Genomic DNA, 22337 nt, shown 5'->3' on the forward strand with positions numbered 1-22337 from the left:
CTATGATATACAAAAAACTACACAACATGTGGTCATGTACCAGATTCTGACAAGCATTCGAATGCATGCACACCATCAAACACGAATGATCAAATGTAACAGCCTAACAGTGCATGTTTTACATGTAACTTAATGCATTTGTGTTTCACACCAGTTCAGCCTTGAAAATGCTAGACAGTGGCTAGTGAAACTTGTTAGCTTTTTGTATATTTTATCATTTATCTTCTGGTCTTTTAACAATAAAAGTTCTTGATTTTAATACATCAGAACCAAATGTACAATTTAATTATAGACTTATTTTTAATGTCATGAAATAATATTTATTAGTTGCAGAATTTTCAGCTAGGTTTCCTAGATATTGCCAATGCAAACAAATGACATTTTATATTTATCTCTTGTCATCTGTATGCATTGACAATGGCTAGGAAACCTAGCACTGAAAATTCTGCAGGCAATAAATATTACTTTTTTTTTTTCTCATTTATAACTTATTATAATGATGTTTGCTGTGATTGAGACTATAACACCAATTCCCTCATTACAGTAAACTAGTGAAAAGTTACTGACCAGAGTTCTATAGGTACAATGCTAAAATTCCTTTAGAAAACAAACTATCCACTCCAACTATTCATATGATACCTATGAATTTATTAAAGCAAGAGTCAACTGTAGTACTGCAGCACAATGCATATTTATTTTTTAAATCACTTGTTAAGAAGAATGATAATCAATTAGCCAAAGTTTTAACACTATATATTTTGTTTGTTTTAATAAATAATTCTATAAATATTAAATTATTGCTTTTTCACAGAAAATTACTTTGGCTTACACATCACTTTAAATAACTAATGGGGAAATTAACTCTTGCTTTGAAGTCTTATTGGACTGTTCTGAATTACAGCCAAAGCAACCGAGGCTAATTCATGTTCAGTGAATTAGTGAAATGTTCAGCTAAAAGTGTGCATTTTCATAATTATGTTACATGACTTATCATGCTTCTCAATATGAATTTGCTGGAAACATGCTTGTTTTTCAGCCTTTAACATGGGCATTCATCTACCATCCATGTTCAGATAACCTAAAGTGGATAACAGACATGCTAACCAGGATGACAAATAGAATGGACACACAAATAATGAGAAATACATCAAATGCATTACTGTATGATAAATGCAAGATAGACATTTATTTTCAAGCACATAACAATGTTTACTTGGTAACTTCCCCAATATTTAATTGATTTTTACATTTTTCAGATATTTGCTGCAGAAAGTCTTATCTGTTAATATCTAACTAGAAAAGAGATTTTTGTCATCATATCCATCCAGCAAATGATCTTCATTATTACATCATGTCTCTCTCAATGTTTTTATTAGATATATGGTACATGGTTTGTTTTCTGTTAAAATTTAAAGATTATTAAAACCACAAATTTATATATGAAGGCTATGAAAAACTAAGCTAATCTTGTATGTAAAATTATAATTTTCTCCTTTTGAAAATGGAGAGAAGTCAAAATTTACCTCAACAGTGGTAATAATCATATTCTGAATGCATAAATTAATCTACAACAAGGTTTATCTGATTCTGATGAATACTATGACAGTCTCATAAATGCATTTTTATAATGAAATTTAATCTGGAAAAAAAGAATTATCAGTGCTAGCAACTGTAAGTTAATTAAAAATATGCTTTTACCACACACAGCTGTTCTTCCTTCTGGTTTATTAATTTTGTTATAAATATATATGAAAGTACAGCCAAAGTTAATTTAATTAGTTTAATTTCATTATCAGTTTTTCTTGTGATCAAGTGATTATTAACCAAGAAGTTAAATTATAATGGTTCTAAAAAATTCTAATGTTTGCCTTAATTATCAATAAAGAAACAAAATGCTTTAAAGCAGTCAAAGTTATTCAAGAATTTTATTTTCATCCCATGCTTTGAATTCTTGATACATTAATAATATTACTATACAAAGGCTAATCTAAATGCATGGAATGTATTAAGTTTCCATACCTACATACAGATCTCTTTAAATGCTACATTCCGAGATGTAAAAACTATTTAACTCATTTTTTTTTTTTGCAAGGTTTATATCTTTATCTAATCCACTTATTTTATGTAATATAAAAGGCTAGTATTATCTTTGTGTATTAGATACTGCAATGCTTGTTTATAATGTATGTTCTGCACAATGCTGTAATAAACTTATTAATCTAGTGGCCGAATTATCACTTTTTTTTTTGTCATTAGTTTGTTCAGAATTGTAATATACAATGTAATACATTTCAGTTAATAAAAGTCCTTCCCCTCCTCCAAACAAAAACTGTTGTACTTTTTTTTGTAAGCTTTATTTCTAAAACAAAGATTATTTATGAACTTGACCTACTACTACTTTGATTTGCAGAAGATTATGAAAATATTATAAACCCATCAATATTAACACTCTTGATAATTTATTTTTAAAAGATCCTATATACATTACACATGTTTCAAAAAAAAAAAAAAAAAATATTAATAAATACATGATTTCTTAATTCTACAGCATACAATATCAATAATCCAACTCCCACAGTGGAAAACACATATGTTGTTCTAACCATTTAGCTGCAATTAACATCTTCTCTTCTTGAAAGGATTGTCCAATAAACTGTAAACTTAAAGGAAGGCCACTTTGAGAGAGAGTACAAGGAACTGAAACAGCTGGAAGACCTAAAAGAGAAATGACTTAGAAAAAAGAAAACTTCAGGCCACATTATTTTTTTTGGTTTGTAAGATCTTTTTCTGGTCACTACAGGGCAGACTGTTTGTACAGTCTTATTCAAGACAAATATTAAAGTGAGGAAAAAGGATCTTACAACAACATTGGTAATCTCATAAATATATCTTGCAATTTGGAAATCAATGTTCATCTGCATTATAAAGATTCTTAATTCATTACATAATTAAGACACAAAAATGGATAAGTTACTTCATTTATTATCCTCTGTATTAATAATCATATCAACCATAAATTAAATCAGATGAAAGGACAAAGATCAAAATTATTGACCCACTTTGCTAAAATTAGCATATTATATTATATACACTATCACTAAAAATATTGATACAATAATGAAAAATACAAAATTAGTATAACTAATGCACATACCATTTACAATAGTGATGATAGATTCACCTTTACTAAAAACAATGGTATAAACTCTTAGCAAAACTTCAGACCAAATCTTGTTTATCAAATGCTAATAAATAAGATACAATTTAAATAGCTTTGAAGCCATTTTTTATTTTTTTATTACATGACACCTCACCAACTACAGCGAAGTGCATCATCTACACCAATGCCAGTGATGGACGTTGATTTATTTAACTTTTCAGATAACATCTCAATACTTGCAATGCTCTTGTTTGAACCAAAACTTCTGGTAAGATATCAGACAACACAGGCATTAGTATTATATAATATACATCTGGGCGAAACTAAATCCAGATTCAAAATTCTACACTGCCTTTTGCTATAAATTAAAAATTATATTCTTGGTTTAATCCTTTATCCAAGTGTATGCAAAAAAAGTTTGCACCTGAATTATTTTCAGGACTGGGGCAACTCATATATAAAGAAGCTAATGACTTCACATCACTTGCCTTAGTATCCCATAATGCAAAGTACATCTCCTTGCAGACATGTATATATATAATATTATGCATTATGGGAAGAGTCTCTACCCAGACCAGTTTCAACATTTATTGAGGTCTCATCAATGTGAGCCAGACTCTAGAGCTACTCATTAAAAAAAAAAAAAAAAAAAAAAAAAATACAACTTCAATCTTAGTATAGTAAGGTTGAAGTCATGTTTTTGTATATGAGTAGCCAAAAGGTGTTGCAACTTATTAGAATACTCTGGATTAGAGATAGTTGTAAGATACTAAGAAATTATATTCTTGGTTTAATCCTTTATCCAAGTGTATGCAAACAAGTTTGCATCTGAATGTGCTTTGTATTATGGGCTAATAATAAAGCAAGAGATGTGAAGTCATTAGCTTCTTTATACGAGTTGCTCCAGTCCTGAAAACAGTTCAGGTGCAAACTTGTTTGCATACACTTGGATAAAGGATTAAACCAAGAATATAATTTCTATCTTTAATTTGTAGTATAAGCAAGTGGAAAAACTTATTACAATTGCCTTCTGCTGTTTCAAACAAGTGGAGGCAGAATTTTCTATTAAATAATTAGCTAGGAATTATAACTTAATATTCAGCAATGGTCTACTGATCCAATATTATGCTACATTTTGTAATTAAGACTGTGTCAAATCAGATTACTGTACAAATTAGAAAGTGAACATACCTAGTTTGCCCTTGTTTTTTAAGGACTCGAGGATAGATATTTCTATTACAAGATATCAATATAAAGCACTCATTCAATGCTTGCAGAGGGTCCATGGACATCATTACCTCGTAACAACTGTTAAAAGTGCACCTAGCACCAAAGCATATGTTCTGGAGTTTAGGCTTATATGTTGAGTATTATTCATGTTATTTAAAGAAATTTCAGATGTAATAATAATTAAATTATTTCTAATATTTTGCATCTTCAGAGGAATAATACACTAGTATCACCACATCCATGCAGGCACTACTTGCAACTGAGAATGAACAGGAGAAAGTGTTATGGCCTTAAAATAACATACTGGTTTTGGTTGAGTTTTCTGGGCCATTGAGTTGATTGTCTGCAGATGAGAGACAGTTTAATGCAACCATATTTGTTGGGATTAGGATAGTGAGGGAAGATCCAAATTTTTTTTTAAATAAGTTTTAATAGCTTTGCATGTTACAAAAATTATATAGAATTTATTCATGAATGCTAATATATATATATATTTCATCCAACATTTATATAACTATATGAATCATGCATATATTAAATTGCCTCAGTAGCAAATAAAGTATGTAATATTACACTATTAGAGTTCAAAAGAACAATTACAAATTGTATAGATTAAAAAAAAAAAAAAAAGCTTATGAGCATTAATAGTGATCATCTCCCAAAACTTGGATATCAGAATACAGTCTGATTAGTTCAGGTTTGGATGATTTCTTAGCATTTTGCATGTTTCAAGGAAGAGAAAAATGTGATCATCACTTCCTTGAAACATATATGAAACGATGCGTTCTTGCAATTTGACAATTATATGAATGCAGAGAAAAACCTCTGTTCAACTGATTTTGACCAAACTGGAATTTAGCCATTTCTTCAGTCAGATCATAATGGAAGGTGGCTGAGTATAGATGAAGTCTCTTTCTACATAGCATCTATAAGGTGTAGAGATTAGTTGATTGTGACGTAATTAAGAATACAGCTATATCTTGGGATCCTTTTGAGATTTTCATCAAAACTGAATTAAAACAAGGATTCTTGGCAACAAGATGGAGGGGTTGCAATGTTCAATCAACTTACCATCTAAAAACTATAGGAGGTTGACTTCCGTGGTTACATAGCTGTTGAATTGTTGACAATTTATTGCAAGTTTTTTCACTTAGTTATAAATTAAAATGTCACAAATTATATTCCTTTATCCAAATGTAAGGAAACAAAGTTTGCACGTGAATACAACCTGCTTCTTGCTCTATCCAAGTTGTAAAGACTTCGTATGAAAACTTTGTTTGCTTACACTTGAATAAAGCATTCAATAAATTGTCAACAAGAAATTTTATTTTTAAGTTTTCTTTTGAAATTATAGCAGCAATGTCACAAAATCCAACTTGTAGGAACTAATAATTCTAACACACTCGCACTGTTTTTTTTTTAACTCTTCTCCCCAAAACAATTCTATAAATTTACAATCAGAACAGAAATGTAAAAAAAAAAAAAAATGAGCTCCTTACATTCCAACTTTCTTTTCATTATATCTGTTAGTAGATCCAGGCTCAGCAAAGCACAACACAAACTAGATATTTACATTTATTATGGACTAATCTCCCCTTTTTCTTGTTAAGATAAACAAATGGTAGTTTACCAACTCCCAACATACTTGCAAACCTCCTCTGTACAGCTTTAGTTCTTTTAACATCCATTAAAACATGAGACACACAAGACTGGCCTTACCAGAGACTTGTATAAAGGTATAACTTCTTTCCTCCTGCAAGTGAAGGTTCTTTTAATTGGTAAAGCCCATTGCATTGCGTTTGCCTAACTGTCTTACCAATATGATTCCAGAACTTAAATTCCTAATCCACTAGAATACCTAGGTCATTGTATTCAGTAACCATCCAAATCCTTCCCATTCAATTCATATCTTTTTAATCCTACTTTATTAACCAGCTCCTGACACCAACTTCTCATTCAGTTCTACCGTTCCATCTACCTCTGTTATTCAGAACTGCCTTCCTCAAGCTGTTTTTCCCCAGTGAATAGATTCCTTTTTCTAATTATTTTCCTGCATGTAATAATATTGTGCTGCATTTTTTTGTTCTTATTCATGAAGTTTTTTTTTTTTTTTTGAATTTAGCTGCATATAGCTTTGGCATTAAATTTTGCATCACTGTCATAAGTGTTGAATCTGCAGTGTGCATTTAATTTATAATGACCTAGTTCAAATCTCAGCTGGGATGTGGGGAGTCTTCTCAACTGAAGGTGAATTAGCTAGTCTCTTACAGACATGACAGTTTTCCATTCTTGAAACCTGCCAGAATGCAGGTTACAGACCCAATACTGGTATGCCATAATGCTAACTAGCATTATGGTCTTGTCAAAGTTAGTTCTGAATTTAAGTGAAAGTTAACTTTCACTATTGGGAGTTTACAATTATCAAAGGATCATCCCTGAGAAATTGTGCAAATGTGGCAAGCAAGGTTGTCAGGACTAGATTTTTTGCATGAAGAGTGGAGTGGGTTTCCAAAGATGGTTGGGAGTGCTTTGTTGATAAGCTCAAGGTGAGGTACGGTATCGTGTGAATAATGGTTAGTGTTGTCCATGATGACTCTGATTCTGTGGAAATGATGATGACTGATATCACAAATGTGGTAAAATGTCTGGAGGTGATTCAAAAAGAATAAAGAGGAAATAGTACTTTAAAATTAATCAGATGAAAAAGGCTACATAACAGTTGAGGAGAAGAATATTCTTGGAGTAATTACATAGAAACATTCTTAAATAAGCAGTGACAGAAAATATTTGAGGAATGCAATCAGGAGTAAATATCAATACTTACTTAGTAAGAAAAGCCATTAGAAACCTGTGAAGTGGAAAGGCAGCTTAAGTAATGATACCAGAAATGCTCAAATATGGTGGTATAAAAGTTTTCTAGTGGCTGCACTATATTATGCAAGAGAAACTTGCATAAATGTTATTTATGCAATACAAGGGAAGTTGAGAACTTTCACCTTTTCATTTAAAAGGAAGCACTTTATGGCTTCTCTTTGGCATATCCGAATTGCCAGCATCACTATTCTTGCACTTTGAGACTATTAAGTAAAAAAAGGCAGTGCTTGTGTTCAAGTAACCGATACTGCAACAATCGATCTGATAACTGAAAACTACTCAGAACGGTACACAATTTAAAACATTATGAAATGTTGATTTCTGGAATTTTCCATTTAATATTAATTCAGTCAGAAATTCAGTCAGAGAGGCATATGGTGAGGTTGTCTATAAAGATAGAAAAATCCAAACTACATGGTGGACACTGGCAGTTACAGAGGCAGTGAAGGAAAAGAAGAAATCATATCAAAAGTTCCTAGTGAATAAGTCAGCTTGTGCTCTTAGAGAATACAGAGACAAATGTAAGAAAGATTAAACACTGTGTAAAACTAGCTAAACAAAAGCTATGGGAAAACTTTGGCAAGAACATAAAAAATAAATAATCATACAGAGGTTTCTGTGGTTAAGAAGTTCAATCGAATTATTCCGGTTTTGTGACTACATGTTTATTAAAAAGAAACTGTTTTTTAAAACTAAACAAGTACTAAAAAACAAACCCAGCAAGTTTCGTTAGTCGTCAGACTAACATCTTCAGGGTAAAGAGAACTAACAGTTTAAAGCACAAACTATAAGAAATTACGAAAAAACAAGTTCATTTATTGGCATCATGAACATCAAAAAACCGAGAGCATAAGAGAGAATATAAGTCTGGCTTGGCATTTCACATGGCTTCTACTGGTCATGATGTACTCTGGGTCAGAACAAACATGTCCTACATTGATAAAACCTGTTTCAAGAAAATTCAGAGGCAGCAAATATGATTAAAATTCCTATGCAATGCAACAAAAAATCAGGGTTTCATTTTAAATCAAGTTTGGTCAGCATTTATTAAAACTTTACCCAGTTCAGACCTTGGACAAAGTGAAAGTGAACCACAGAACATGACATCAAATAGCATTGTTTCAAGCTAACACGAATTAAAGGTACAGATCTGTTATTCAGTTATTTTAACGAGCTTTTTTTTTTTGATGTTCATAATACCAACAAATGAACTTGTTTTTTCGTAATTTCTTATAGTTTGTGCTTTAAACTGTTAGTTCTCTTTAACTCTGAAGATGTAAAAGGAATTAGAGATAATAAAGGTGACATGAAAACAGGAGAAAAAGATATCCTTGAAGTATGGATTAATTACTTCGAAAAATTGCTAAATGAAAAAATCAGTGACAGCACTCTGGTAAAAAACACTCAACAGACATGCAATCAGGAATACATATCCATACTTGAAGTAGAAAAAGCCTGAAATGTGGAAAGGCAGCAGGAGTAGATGACATTCGACCAGAAATACTCAAGTATGGTGGTATAAAAATCTTAGTGGTTGCACTGTAATACTTGAGAAACAGTTGGGAAGGATTGTCGAGGATAAGTTTGATGAAGAAAAAGCTGGATTCAGGCTGCCAGGATCAGATTTTCACTTTACGACAAATAGTTGAGAAATTGTGGAAATATAACAAAGATCTGTATTTAAGTTTTGTAGTCCTGCAAAAGGACTATAGGTGCCAGGAGAAAAGTTATGCAAAATGCTACAGTTATTATGGTGTCAATGGGGTATTATATCAAGCAATACTTAGTATTTATTCGAGTTGTAAGTCAGCAATTAGAATTGAAGGAAGTACACGAAGATGGTTCGATGTTACATCTGGTGTCAGACAAGGACGTACATTATTCGTTCTGTTATTCATTATCTATATGGATCACATTATGAAGTCAGTATTAAACCTGATATCAAAATTGGAGATGTTAATCTCAGCTCTTTACTTTATGTAGATGATGTTATACTTTTAAATAAATTCAGTACAAGTCTGCAAGATTCCCTGAATAAACTGAATAACTGTTGTAATAAATTTGGTATGAAAATCACTAATAAGACAGAAAAGAGGCAGAAACATTGAAAATATCAAATGCATTGTGAAGGGAGAACCTACAGAACAAGTAAAACATTTCAGCTACTTAGGCACAATTTTTAGTGAAGATGATAATTAAATATGGAAATAGACAACAGAAACAACAAAGCCAGTATAGTAGGAAGTCAACTGAATAAATTTATGTGGAATAAGAGAGAAATGGGTCAAAACACTAAGGTTAGAAATAAAACACTTGACCAATGACTGGAGACTGCAGATATGAGAGTCCTGAGAAAGATTAAGGGCACGAACATATTAAAAACGAGGATATTAGAAAAGAACTTGACATTGTTACCAACTAGGAATGTGTTAGCAGAGCTAATCTCAGGTGGTATGGTCGCTTAAAGAGAATAGGAGAGGAAAGAATAGTAAAACAAGTGTTTTCTGCCAGGTTGGCAGGAAAAAGACCCAGGGGAAGACCAAGATATAGGTGAATTGATACAGTAAAAAGTGCCTTAGATGACAGAAATATAAGATCTGCTAATGTTGTAGTCTTGACAGGTAACAGATGATTTGGATGAAAAATTGTTGATAGGAAGTTAGTAATGATGTAAGTTCTTCATGTAGTACTATCATAATATCCTGTACACCTCTTGAGGCTACATGCCAGGAATTTGATATTTGCAGATTGGCTATTAAGTGACTAATGGCTGGATAGTGTATACAGTACAGCGTAGATACACTGGACGAAGGGGTGATTCACATCCTGGGTGGGACTACATAAAATTTCATCACATTACTCAGAACGTGTAATTTAAAACTTATAAATTGTTTATTTCTGGAATTTTCCATTTAATATTTTTGGACTGGGGTTTGACCGCAGATAACTGAAACCATGGAAAGCGAATCTCGGATAAAGCGGAGACAACGGTATTTCCCTTTTTATATGATGGACTGAAAGCTATCTAATCTAATGACCCTGAATTCCACATACTGACCAAGCCTTCTGAATTATGCAGTGTAGCACCTTAAATCTCCATATTTGAGCATTTCTAGTTAAATATGTATTCCAAACTTTTGATAGCTTTTCCTACCTAAAAGTCACAGATATTCCTAATTGAATTCTTGAATATTTTTTATCATGTTCTATTGTTTTTTTTATGTTGCTCCCACCATGAAAAGTTATTTGCAACCCATAATGTATTTTGTGCTGTGGGTGGGCTAAGGATTTTTTTTCTTCTATTTTTAACTTATTTTTTACATAGTGTGGAAACTGCTCTAGAGACCAAACATGGAATTTTTTCAAGCCACGTCAGGCCTCCAACAATACGCAGGGAAGTGGTCTTACACCAAGCAATGAAATTCATTTCCCCACCTAAAGGTAATCAACAAACATGGTGAGATTTGAACCTGCAATATGTTAGTTGGAGAGTAGAAAAATTACTCCAGACATCCAGAATATTTTTATCTCATTTTTATCATTTCTGATTCTTTTTACAGTATACTTTCTTCTATTTCTAAGTTTTTTTAATAGCTGCCAGAACATTTTGCCATTGTCATGATATTTATCTTCCACATTCTTACCAAAGTCTTGTCATGACTTTTATTTCAATACTTTTTTTTACACATAACTTAGCTGTCTCGCATATTTTCCTGTAAACTATGAAGGCACGTGCTGACTTATTTGCTAGGAACTTTTAATTCCTTCTGTTCAAGAACTGCTAGTTTAATTTCTTTGAAGTTGTTCTCCAATGTTTGGCTCTTGTTTTCAAACTCTCAATCATTAACTAAAAATATAGTTAATCTCTGAAAGATTCTTGACTGTGATTCTTTTTTAAAGCTTTTGTATATATTTCTCTTTTTATTATAATATTCATTTTTATTCTGCTCAAAACTAAATGGCATTTGCTTTCTATTCAAATCCCATATTCGAGTCTACAGTTCACCTCCAAAAGTTGCTCAACCTTGATTTTTTTAAAAACTTTTGTACATTTTTTTTTTCACTATGATACTCATTTTTATCCTACTTGCAATTAAATAGTGATCACTTCCTATTTCAAAGCTGTTATATGTGCTTTTAATCTCCCTGAGAATATTCCATTAAGCTTGGCTCTTTTGTATTACTGTTAAAAAATGGAGTTACCTGAAAGTAATTTTCAGAATTCCAAATTATAGTTTCTTTATTTCTTGTGCATTCTCTCATCTTAATGTTATACAGTCCATGTCCTAAAACAGAAGCTTCAGTAATCACCATTATGATTAGCTTTGCTCTTTCTCCAAATTTTCTCAAACAATTCTAAATGATCATTTTCTACTTTTTTGTTTAGATTGCAAGAAATATATGAAATTACTAAATGTGGGAAAATTGGAAATTGGATAATAAGTGTTACTTATGCCTATGTTCCATAGATAGTTTCTAGTAGGGAAGATATAGTGGAATTTTTTTTTGAGTGATTAAAGAGAGCAGCTGACATAAAACAGCAGATTCTTGTTGGAAACTTAAACCACAGAGTATGAAATAAACCACAGGCACATAGAAATTTTCAGTAAACATTTAATAATGAGCAAAGCTAATAATAATGTTACTTCCACCTCAATTCACATGCAAGAAATAAGGAAATTTCACTGGCTATGCTATTGTTGATATCTTCCTACTGGTTCAGGATACAAGTGCACAGAACAGATTTGAAACAGGAAGTGATCACCATTTAATTTGGAACAGGATAAAAATAAAAAAATAAAAGAAAATACTGAAAAGAAAAATGTGTACGAAGGTTATAAAAAGAATTAAGGTTGAGCAGTTTTCAGAGTCACCTCTGAAAACTGCTCAACTTATGGACTCAATTATGAAAATATTATGAAAGGCGAAAACAAGGATCAAACTTTAGAGATGCCATGCAAAATCAGAAGAAAATGTTCGGTGATTTAACCAGAAAGGTATGTGGTAAAGTTGCCTGCAAAGATAGAAAGATCAGCACATTCTGGTAAATTCGAGTACCCTGAGGCTGTCCCAAAAGTTCCTAGTTCCTTCAAAAATGCAAGTAACCTAAGTTATAAAAATATGGCTAAACAAAAAGTCATAGAAATTTTGGTAAGATCTAGTAGATAAATACCATGAAGGAGACAAAATGGTCTGGAGTATACTCAAAAAACTCTGAAATGGAAGAAATAATGCTGTAAAAAGGAATTGGAGATAAAAGTTATGTAAAAACTGAAGATAAAGATATTTTGAATGGCTTGTAATTACTTTGAAAGACTGTTAAATAAAATAAGCAGTGACAGAAGAATGGTGAAAAATATTCAAGAGGAATGCAATCAGGGGCACTATCAATACTTGATATGTGGAAAAGCTGGAAGAGACGATATTTTACTAGAAATGTTCAAATATGAAGATACAACTGAATCTCCCAGCATTTCACTTTTGCTATGAGAGAGTCAATTTTTTTTACAAATAACAAAAAAGACCTAACTAACACTTTGCTATGGGAAATTTCTTTTACCATAGCATTATGTTATACTAAAAGGAATTTGTGGGACAAGAGGCAAGTGTATTAAATTCTTACAGCAGCTACACTGCACAATTCAGATGGCTGAATTCCAGATGAGTAGAGATATAAAAAAGGAAAATAAAACAATGCAAAAATTACACAGAATTTTCCTACTTTGGGTCAGATTTATGCAAGCATACTTGAGAAAAGATCAAGAAGAGCTGCTAAACAGAAAGCTGGGGGAAAAACAATCCAGTCAGGCAAATAAAGTAGGACCAGATTGTTAGTTAAGATGAAAATCATGGGAATATAGCAAGGACCTATTTAAGTTTAGTAGATCTAGAAAAGGAATGTGATAACATTAAAAAAAAAAAAAAAAAAAAAAAAAAAAAAAAAAAAAAAAAACCTGTCAAAATGTTAAAATTATATAGACTACACATTAGTTGTGTAGTCTATATAATTTTTGGTGAATAAGCTACTTCAAACTTGTGCTCCCCAATTTACTCGCAATGTTATTGCGAGTGTTTTTCCATTGAAATTAACCATCAAACGGAAACCAAACAGTGGGTGCCGAGCAGCAGAATACTTCAGTACAACCTGTAAGTACTTATAGTGTATTAAATCAGCTAGCCTTCCAATTTTAAATCAGCCAAGTGTAAGCGCTCACGATGCCTACCGTATGCAGCAAAGATGGCGGCATCAAAAGCCAACGCCGAATGAGCACCACGTGTCTCTCCAGCACAGTGCCGTCAACCACCACCGACATACCTATTACATGCCCCAGCTGCAAAACTGGTGTCAAAGACAGAAAAAAGGGCATATTCTGCGAGTTCTGTTGCCACTGGCTGCACGCTTCCTGCACGAAAATAGATGAAGCAGCGCAAAGCTACTTTTTGAACTTAATCGGCCATTCTTCTGCTTGCTGTGCCTCCCTTTGGTAAAACAATTTCTGAACATAGGTTAAACATGTCGAAAGCCTCGAACAGCACATCAATGCTTTAAATGAAACTTTTACCTCCAAAATACGTGCAGTCAAAGCTAAGCTAGAACAAATTGAAAACCAGCGTAATGCAAGCTCCAATCTGCCAGCAAAAGAACTTCGTGATTTAATCGCATCAACGGTAAATGACTTGATGGAAGCTAAACATAAAAAACTCAACGCCATCATTTTGAATTTCCCGACAGAAAATGGAAAATCATTACAAGAGGACATCAATAAACTAGCTGAAGATTGCAACATCGATCCTAAGAATATCGTCAGGTGCCATCGTTTCAGGCCTATAAATAAAAGGAAGGACGGTACGAACTTTCCGTGCCTAGTAAAAGTGACCTGCGACACACCGACAAGCACATCAAAAATAATAACAGCGATCGACAACAAGTTCGAAGACACCTGTCCCCAATCACGCATACGTGCACAATCAGACCTATCATTTGCACAAAGGGAACAAAGATGGCAGCTTCAAAGACAACTCGAAGAAAAACGTCAAAATGGTGACAACAGTTGGACCATCGACTACAGACAAGGTAAACTGGTGAAAAAACCAAGTGATACCACTAGCAGCCACCATGGAGGCCAGCATGCAGGCAGCGCATAGGAAATGTGCAAGATCCATGCAGTCCAATATACGATTCACAAAACCCTACACATCCACTTCACCAACATCCGTGGCCTAAAATCCAATCTGAATAGTGACCACTACCACCTACATTCTACCAAACCCCACCAACACAAATCTCACCGCCCGCCCCCCCAGCACCCAACCTTCCAAACTACACACTCTTCGACAATTTTCATCCCAAGGGTGGTCAGAGCGGATGTATGTCTGCACATACATCCGCTCTGACATACCTTGCCAGAGAGCACCCAACTTAGAATCACCCAACTTTGACCTCATTTGGTTGAAAATATCCCTTTCCCACTCTGTCCAATTCATCTGCTGTCTCTATCTTTCCCCCAACACAACCAACCACCCTGAGCTCTTTAATTTTCTCTCCTGAAAAATCGACTTTCTCCAATCCCACTTTCCCAACAGCAAAATCATCCTCCTAGGAGATTTTAACGTCCACAACACTAGCTGGCTTTCCTCCTCCAGTTGTACAGATCTTGCAGGCTGAGATGCCGAAACATTTTCCATCACCAACGACTTTACACAACTTGTCCAGATGCCAACCAGAATACCAGATAACCCAAACCACTCTCCAAACACCCTAGATCTTTTCCTCACCAATGACCCCTCCAAATACACAGTGAAAGTAGCTAGCCCCTGGGCAATTCTGACCACAACCTAGTGCTCATCTTCTCCCCCATGCAATGTTTCCACAGACATTCCCATACAAGAGTGAGTTGGCACCAGTGGCGGCCGGTGAAAATTTTAAGTGGGGGTGCTGCATATACAAAAAAAAAAAAAAACTTTTTTTCCTAATCAGTAATGAATTTATTAATAAATAACTTTACATATTAAAAATTGCTTTATTAAAATTATTTCATCCTCACCATGAACAAACACCAATAATAAAAGTTTCATATCAATAGCAATGACAAGTGCAAACGAATATCGGCGTTAGATCGCAGTGCATTTGTTTCATGTAACGATAATTGAAAAAATATAATTCTTTTCATATTTTTGACAGTGACATTCATCATAATTCAGCCTTGTATCTATAATAAATAAGTAATTATATGTTATTTTAACAAAATAAAATAAGATTTACAAAAAAATAGTTCACCGCGAACACACGCCAATAATAAACGTTTCATATCTCACAGAAATAACGAGCGCAGGCATAAGATACCATTGTCCAAGCGGCAGTGTATCTAATGACGTAACGTGCAATGACAAGGCAAACGAATATCGGCGTTAGATTGCAGTGCATTTGTTTCGTGTAACGATAATTGAAAAATATTATTCTTTTCATATTTTCAACAGTGACACTCATCATAATTCAGTCTTGTATCTATAATAAATAAATAATTATGTTATTTTAACAAAATAAAATAAGATTTACAAAAAATAGTTCACCACGCACATGCACCAATAATAAACGTTTCATATCTCACAGAAATAAGGCGCATAAACATACCAAAAATACACTGCCGTTTGAGCAGTTACAGTCGAGAATGACGTAGCCGTGCAATGACAAGTGCAAACTATTGGTGTTAGATCGCGGTGCATTTGTTTTGTAATCTAAAGCATTAATCGAACATTTCCAATTATTAACTATTCAATCAATGTCAAAACATAAGCTGTAACCTTTAACATATTGTATTGCATTTATATAACGTTGTAAGCACTGTTATTATTTATAAACAGAAACAAATTTTAATTTTTTCATTTTTTCCTTGGGGTGCTGCAGTGTCGCAGTGATTATGTACAGGCCGCCACTGTTTGGCACTATAACAGTGCCAAGTGGGACAGCCTCCACAACTTCTATGCCACATTCCCATGGTTGGACTATTGCTTCCGGCCTTCCAACCCAAACATATGCACTGAGCTTATTACCAAAGTAATCCTCACTGGCATGAATACATACATTCCACACAGCACTCTGAACTGCCATTCCCTAACGAAACCCTGGTTCTTCAAAAGATGTGCCAAGGCTGTAGAGATGAAACACTAGACATACCACAACTGGCTGAAATCAAGAACCCATCTTCCTTCGTAATAGATGCAATTACGGGCTTCCAAAAGCCCGTAATTGCATCTATTACGGGCTTTTGGAAGCCCGTAATTGCTTCCAAAACAGAGTTTGAAAGAGCAAAAAGCAGGAAACTAGCAGCCTGTTCAAACGGCAGCCAAGACTTTTGGTCTCTCGCCAAAGCAATTGGCCGTAACTTCTGTCCAACACTATTCCCACCCATATCACACCCTGATGGCTCTACTGCATCATCACCCACAGAAAAAGCCAATCTTCTGGCCTCATACTCTGCTTCAAATGCATGCATAACTGACGATGGTAAATGTCCCCCAACAATTCCAGACACCCAACATACAATGCCCCCTATATTCTTTTGCCAGGATGAGATCAGAAAAATACTGTCCAAATTAAACACAAAAAAGTCTCCTGGCCCTGATGGCATTCCCCTGTTAAATCTTGAATGAAGAGATTTCACTAAGAAATATTTCATTCGGGATTTAACAAGCTTTAACACACACACACACACACACACACACACACACACACACACACACACACACACACACACACACACACAAGAATATTGTTTAAAAAGTCGTTTCTTATTATTATATCGATGTTCTAAACTTATTTATATCTTTATACTTAATTTTAATCTTATTTTTATATCTAGAATTCTTTCCTCTTCGGATACTGGCGAATTTATATTTTGCTGCACCAGCCAGTATCCTATAGTAGAAAAGATCCTTACTCAGGGAGACAATACTAGTTTCTTAACTTTCTTACCCAAGATCTTACTTAACTGCCCTATAGATCTACATTATTGCAGTCGTGACCTAAATCTATATTTATATTCACTCACTAAATCCTTCCTGCAAAAATCAGGTTCTATTTTTATAAGTGGTAATTTGGAATCGTAATCAGGCATGACTCAGGTTCAGGAAAATATGACGTTTATTGGAATATTTAAAACACAATACAAAATTCATACACTTAATTATGTTCAATACTAAATAAGTCGAACTAAGAGATTAACACATTCAAACTAATTAAAACTTATAAGGCATGCTGAACACTGTAATTACGCATTGGGATATAAATCAAATGATAATAAGTTAAGCTAAATTCCTTCCAGCAGTATTACTCGTAAGAACAACTATCAACCATTCTAATGTTACTGAGACTCTAAATTCTACCTTTCATAATCACATCAAGTTAATTCTATCACATACAAGTTACAAAAAATCTCTCCCAAACAATTCTTCTTACTCACAAACAAGGTTAACTTTTTAAATAGTGACTGTCCACAGAGTTCCTTATTATAAAGTTCTTAATTTCATAATTGTAAACAATCTTCTTTCTTCTAATGAACATGCACACAAAATTAGAGCAATAGCACCTTACCGACCCTTTTTCCATGTCGTTTACAATTAATTTCATAATTGTAAACAATCTTCTTTCTTCTAATGAACATGCACACAAAATTAGAGCAATAGCACCTTACCGACCCTTTTTCCATGTCGTTTACAATTAATTTCATAATTGTAAACAATCTTCTTTCTTCTAATGAACATGCACACAAAATTAGAGCAATAGCACCTTACCGACCCTTTTTCCATGTCGTTCTGCACCACGTGCTTGTGTGGATATGTCTCATCTATCTTGGCTGTCTATACGCCAACATAGGGGTTACGCTATCTTCATTCTTTCTGCTGGAAACGGACTCAAAATCTTTGCATTTCAGGGATAACTCAATGGGGCTTTCCAGCGACGGCTTGATTTTGCTAGGACTGGAATTTTTTTCCTTCAGCTTTGCATAGAATCTAGCTTCATTTCTTTACGAACGCTTGCTGCCTGACATCACAGACTTCACCCCCCCCCCTTTACGCGAAACTGCCCGCCAACTTCCGAACCACCCAACAGGAAAGCGATACGACAAGTGATCAAGAAAAAGCCCTTATGTTCCAGGCTCAACCCCCTTTTATACTCCTATAGAGTGCCCTCTTTTTCAGCCCCCTTTTTGCACATGAACCTTACTAATTTCACCCTTTGGCTTATCCTTTGTTTCTATGATGCTGATGTACTCGGATTCATGGAATACATGGTTACATAATTTTCCGAATACAGCGTAACGCTGGCATGTAGCTATAGGCCTTCCAGGAATTAATACTTAACAGCTTTATGATAACTCACAATAGATTTTACATAGCTTAAGTAAGGCTTAAATTTAATTCACATTATCCCTCTTTTTTAAGACATACTAAAAATGAAATCTCAAATTAATCACAATAGCTTAAATATAAGGTGCTTAAATAAAGAATACAAAATTTTCATAAAGTGAGGAAGTTTCACTTTTAATTACAACTGATGTGCAGGTATTTCTCTATGTTTGCAATTTTTATATGTTAGACCCTAAATGAATGATTTCTTTCCAAGATTCTTTCATTTAGGATCTAACAATATACTTGTATATAAGCAGAATTGTAAATTACTGGAAAGCCTTAAAGATATTGTATCTTGACATTGAATGATTATATGTAAAGGAATATTACCTATCTTTGTATGTTTAACAAGGGAAGAATAATTTGTGAAATATATGTTAGCGTGTAAAATTATGAGTTCAAGGTATGTGAGCAAGACACTCGAATTAGCAGCAGAGCCTACGGCAGTCATGTATGAACAGAACACAATGACCGTGCGAGCTTCTTGGAAGACGCTAAGAGAGAAGAACGGAACCGCGTGCAGAAGAATGGGGATGGGTGAAAAGGTGTGACACAGAAGGGGTGCCGCTAAAGGTGTAATATAAAAAGGCTTGGCTCCCCCCAGTTCAGGACTTTTTTCTCTTGGATTCCAGTTCTTCCTCGCGTTCTCCTGTTCGGAATCGGCGCTCATCACTCGTGGGCCTTAGCTTGAGTTGTTAATGGAGATGTGTAGGTGAACCCAGCCAACGGAATGATGTCTCAACGGAGATAAGCAGCCAAGTAACGAGCGAGGTGTGGGCATTTCGTCAGCGTACAAAGGAAATCTACGCAAGCTGACCATCATGCTAGACCATGTGGACCAAATTAAGCAGAACTGTTTCCCATCCACATCGGAGAGGATAAATCACGAAAGCAAGCTCCAAACCAGGTCTAGGTGAGACAACCGTCAGGATAAAGAATGGGTAAGCTGTAAAGGGAATTGAAGATTGAGGGACAGACCTGAAGAAGTCTTAAAGATCTGGTAATGTACTAACCTTAGTCTCTTTTGTTGTGGAAGAAAGAATTATTGTATAATAGTGAACAGGAACATTCATTAGTAGAGCTCACATTATGTAGGAGGCAGGACTTTAGTATTTAGTCTAATAGCAAAGTGTTACAGCTCCAGGAGCATAGTGAAATGTATCGTAAATGCCGATCATGTTTAGTATGTTATAGTATAATGGTATGCAAAGTTAATTGAATTAATGCATGGAAGGAATTGTACATCAAAGAATACAAAAGGACAATTAATTGATTTGAGAGCAGTGTCTTATGACAAGATTCAGCTATATAAATTATAGTTTGTTATATTAAGTTCTGTAACTTAAGAAAGTGATTACTTAGCTGAGTGTATATTTGATGAAAGTGTATTGCACAAGTTTTAATAAATGAACCTTTATACCTTTTATCTAACTAGTTGCCTGATAAATGAATCCAATGCACCGCTTATTAATTAAAACATGAGCGGAATTTAATTGTTTAACGGAGACCACGATTGCAAACTAGAGTTGGTACAGGAAATTTAGCTAATTTTAACTAAGTATTTTAATAGAACGATTAAACATGTGTCTGTCTGTCTGAGAGTTAACTCCTTGATTAAGAAGCTTTTCGAATCTAAGGGTTCTGGATGACGCAGCAATAACAAATAAATTTTCCAGAACCTAACAAGGAGGTAATTCCAGATATTTGTAACAAGGGAATTGGCTCTAGCCAAAGGCAATCCCCTTGTTAATCTAATTTGCACACGTGATCAATCTAAGTGATGGCCACAGTGCACCAAGGAGATTAAGTACTGAGTAGGCATATAAAGAGAGGTACAAGTAGTGTTTCCATTACAACTAAGGAAGTATAATTTAAGCATAATTACAGAACAAGAATTCAGATACCTCACATGACATGTACATTAGATAATACCCAAGAATACAACATAAAAAATACATGTAACAAAATGGCACAGCCGACAGGATATGATTTGATCGATTAATTCAAAATAATCGATGGGTCATAGTAAGTAGGTTTTGGATTCAAATCAGGCAATTAAGGTACAAAAAAAAGTTTGATAAAATTTAGTATTTTAGAAGGATTATATTGCAAGCTTAGATACAAGCATGTCTCTGCCCACAAGTTCCGGGATGGACGACTCAGAATTTTTTAGAACCATAAACCCACAACAGGTGTTCCCACAATTTTCAGGAGAGGAGACTGATCAGTTATAGCATTTTTTAGCTACGTCGAGGAACTAAGAAAGGCTGGTAGGTGGACTGATTTTCAGATACTTATACTGCTATGCAGTAAGCTAGTAGGGAAGGTGAACTCCTTAGCTTTGAGAATCTCCCAATTCTCAAAGCTAAGGAGTTTAGGGCCAAACTTGTGGAAGCTCCAGAGAAGTACACAGAAAGATCGAGAAAGCGTGTCTGATTTCTACAACAGGTTGTTGACTCTTGCGAGCACCCTGAACGTCTCGAATGAGTACAAGCCCCACTTAGACTGGGCTGTCTTCCATCAGTTCAGACTGGGGGTAAAACAAGAGTTGAGGGAGACAGCTTTCAAGAAAAGGGTATCTAATATAGAGGAATACTACAATGCTGTAAAGGAAAGAGAGCAGATGCTTGGAGACATCTGTCCTGCAGTTGCCGCCGGATTTGTTAATATTGTTGCAGAGGAGAGTGACACTATTAATCACCCTAAAGCTGAAAGGGAGTGCCATGAAAAGAAAGAAAAAACCAAGAACCTGAAAAGGAGCGAAGGAGACAGAGTTGAGTTGGTCAATCGATTGATGGATATCAATCATGACTCGAGTGAAGTTCGATCCATGATCAAGCAGGAAGTCGAACGACTACAACAGCATGTCATGGAACGCCTCGATGCAGTACTAAGCCAACTGGCAGCAGTATCAATGAGAGTCCCTGAACTCTCTTGTCCTCAAACCGAGAGAACCACAGAGTTCATTTGTATGGAAGTTGAAAGATTGCAACAACCTTTGCTTGATAGATTGGACGCAGTGATGCAGAACTGGCAACAGTAAATACTCAGGATGTCAGTCTCCCTTAACCTCAAGAAGAGCCAGTAAAGGAAATGATAGGAGGCAACTGCCCAGATGTTTCAGTTGCGATAAGATTGGGCACATTGCCCGCAATTGTTACAGCAGTAGGAGCCGCTCCAACAATTATAATGAAGACTCAAGATCCCATGTATATGCCAATTGAACCTGGAGGAGAGGTGAACAACATCAGGGGCAGTCTTCTGAAATGACTGTAGAGGGAAGGATCTGTGGAAGATATTGTAAAGCGCTGGTAGACACAGGTTTTCAGACCTCCATTATTTCAGAGGATTACTTCAGAATACTGGAGTAATCCTCAATGATTTCTGGTGGTGTTACAATTTTTGAATGCCCTTCATGTGGATCATCTTCAAGGCTGGTACGGTCACGTTTAAACTCGACAGCCCATTTCTTTTAATTGTCAAAAACGAAGGAGAAGAGAGCCGATAAACTTTTATGAATTTCAAATAAATTTCTTTTGCCGTTTAAACCTTCTTTTACAAAGAATTTTATAACCGCATGATACTCAATTTTATCCATTTCAAGGATAGTATTGCCATCTATAGTCAAGGCCGAGAACTTTTCAGACCACCCTTATAGATGATG

At 34.5% G+C, this 22337-nt stretch overlaps 2 protein-coding genes across 4 annotated transcripts in view; one reads left to right on the forward strand and one right to left on the reverse strand.

Moving 5' to 3' along the window:
* Positions 1-2225, forward strand: part of LOC150096063 (uncharacterized) — a 63058-nt gene extending 60833 nt beyond the window's left edge. Inside the window, exon 4 of the mRNA XM_090409635.1 lies at positions 1257-2225. The gene's annotated coding sequence lies outside the window, so the exon portion shown is untranslated. The remainder of the gene's footprint in view (positions 1-1256) is intronic.
* A 213-nt stretch (positions 2226-2438) lies between these two features.
* The window catches only part of GatA (glutamyl-tRNA(Gln) amidotransferase subunit A, mitochondrial), a 154219-nt gene continuing 134320 nt past the window's right edge, over positions 2439-22337 (reverse strand). For all 3 annotated transcript variants that reach the window (XM_090409632.1, XM_090409633.1, XM_090409631.1), the window contains one exon: positions 2439-2715. In XM_090409632.1, the coding sequence (XP_090265758.1) occupies positions 2558-2715 (158 nt within the window). In that variant the 3' untranslated portion in view covers positions 2439-2557. The remainder of the gene's footprint in view (positions 2716-22337) is intronic.

This window comes from Typopeltis vanoorti, chromosome 19 (assembly GCF_054136105.1).
Source record: "Typopeltis vanoorti isolate ZY-2024b chromosome 19, IOZ_Tvanoo_1.0, whole genome shotgun sequence".
Taxonomy (NCBI): domain Eukaryota; kingdom Metazoa; phylum Arthropoda; class Arachnida; order Uropygi; family Thelyphonidae; genus Typopeltis; species Typopeltis vanoorti.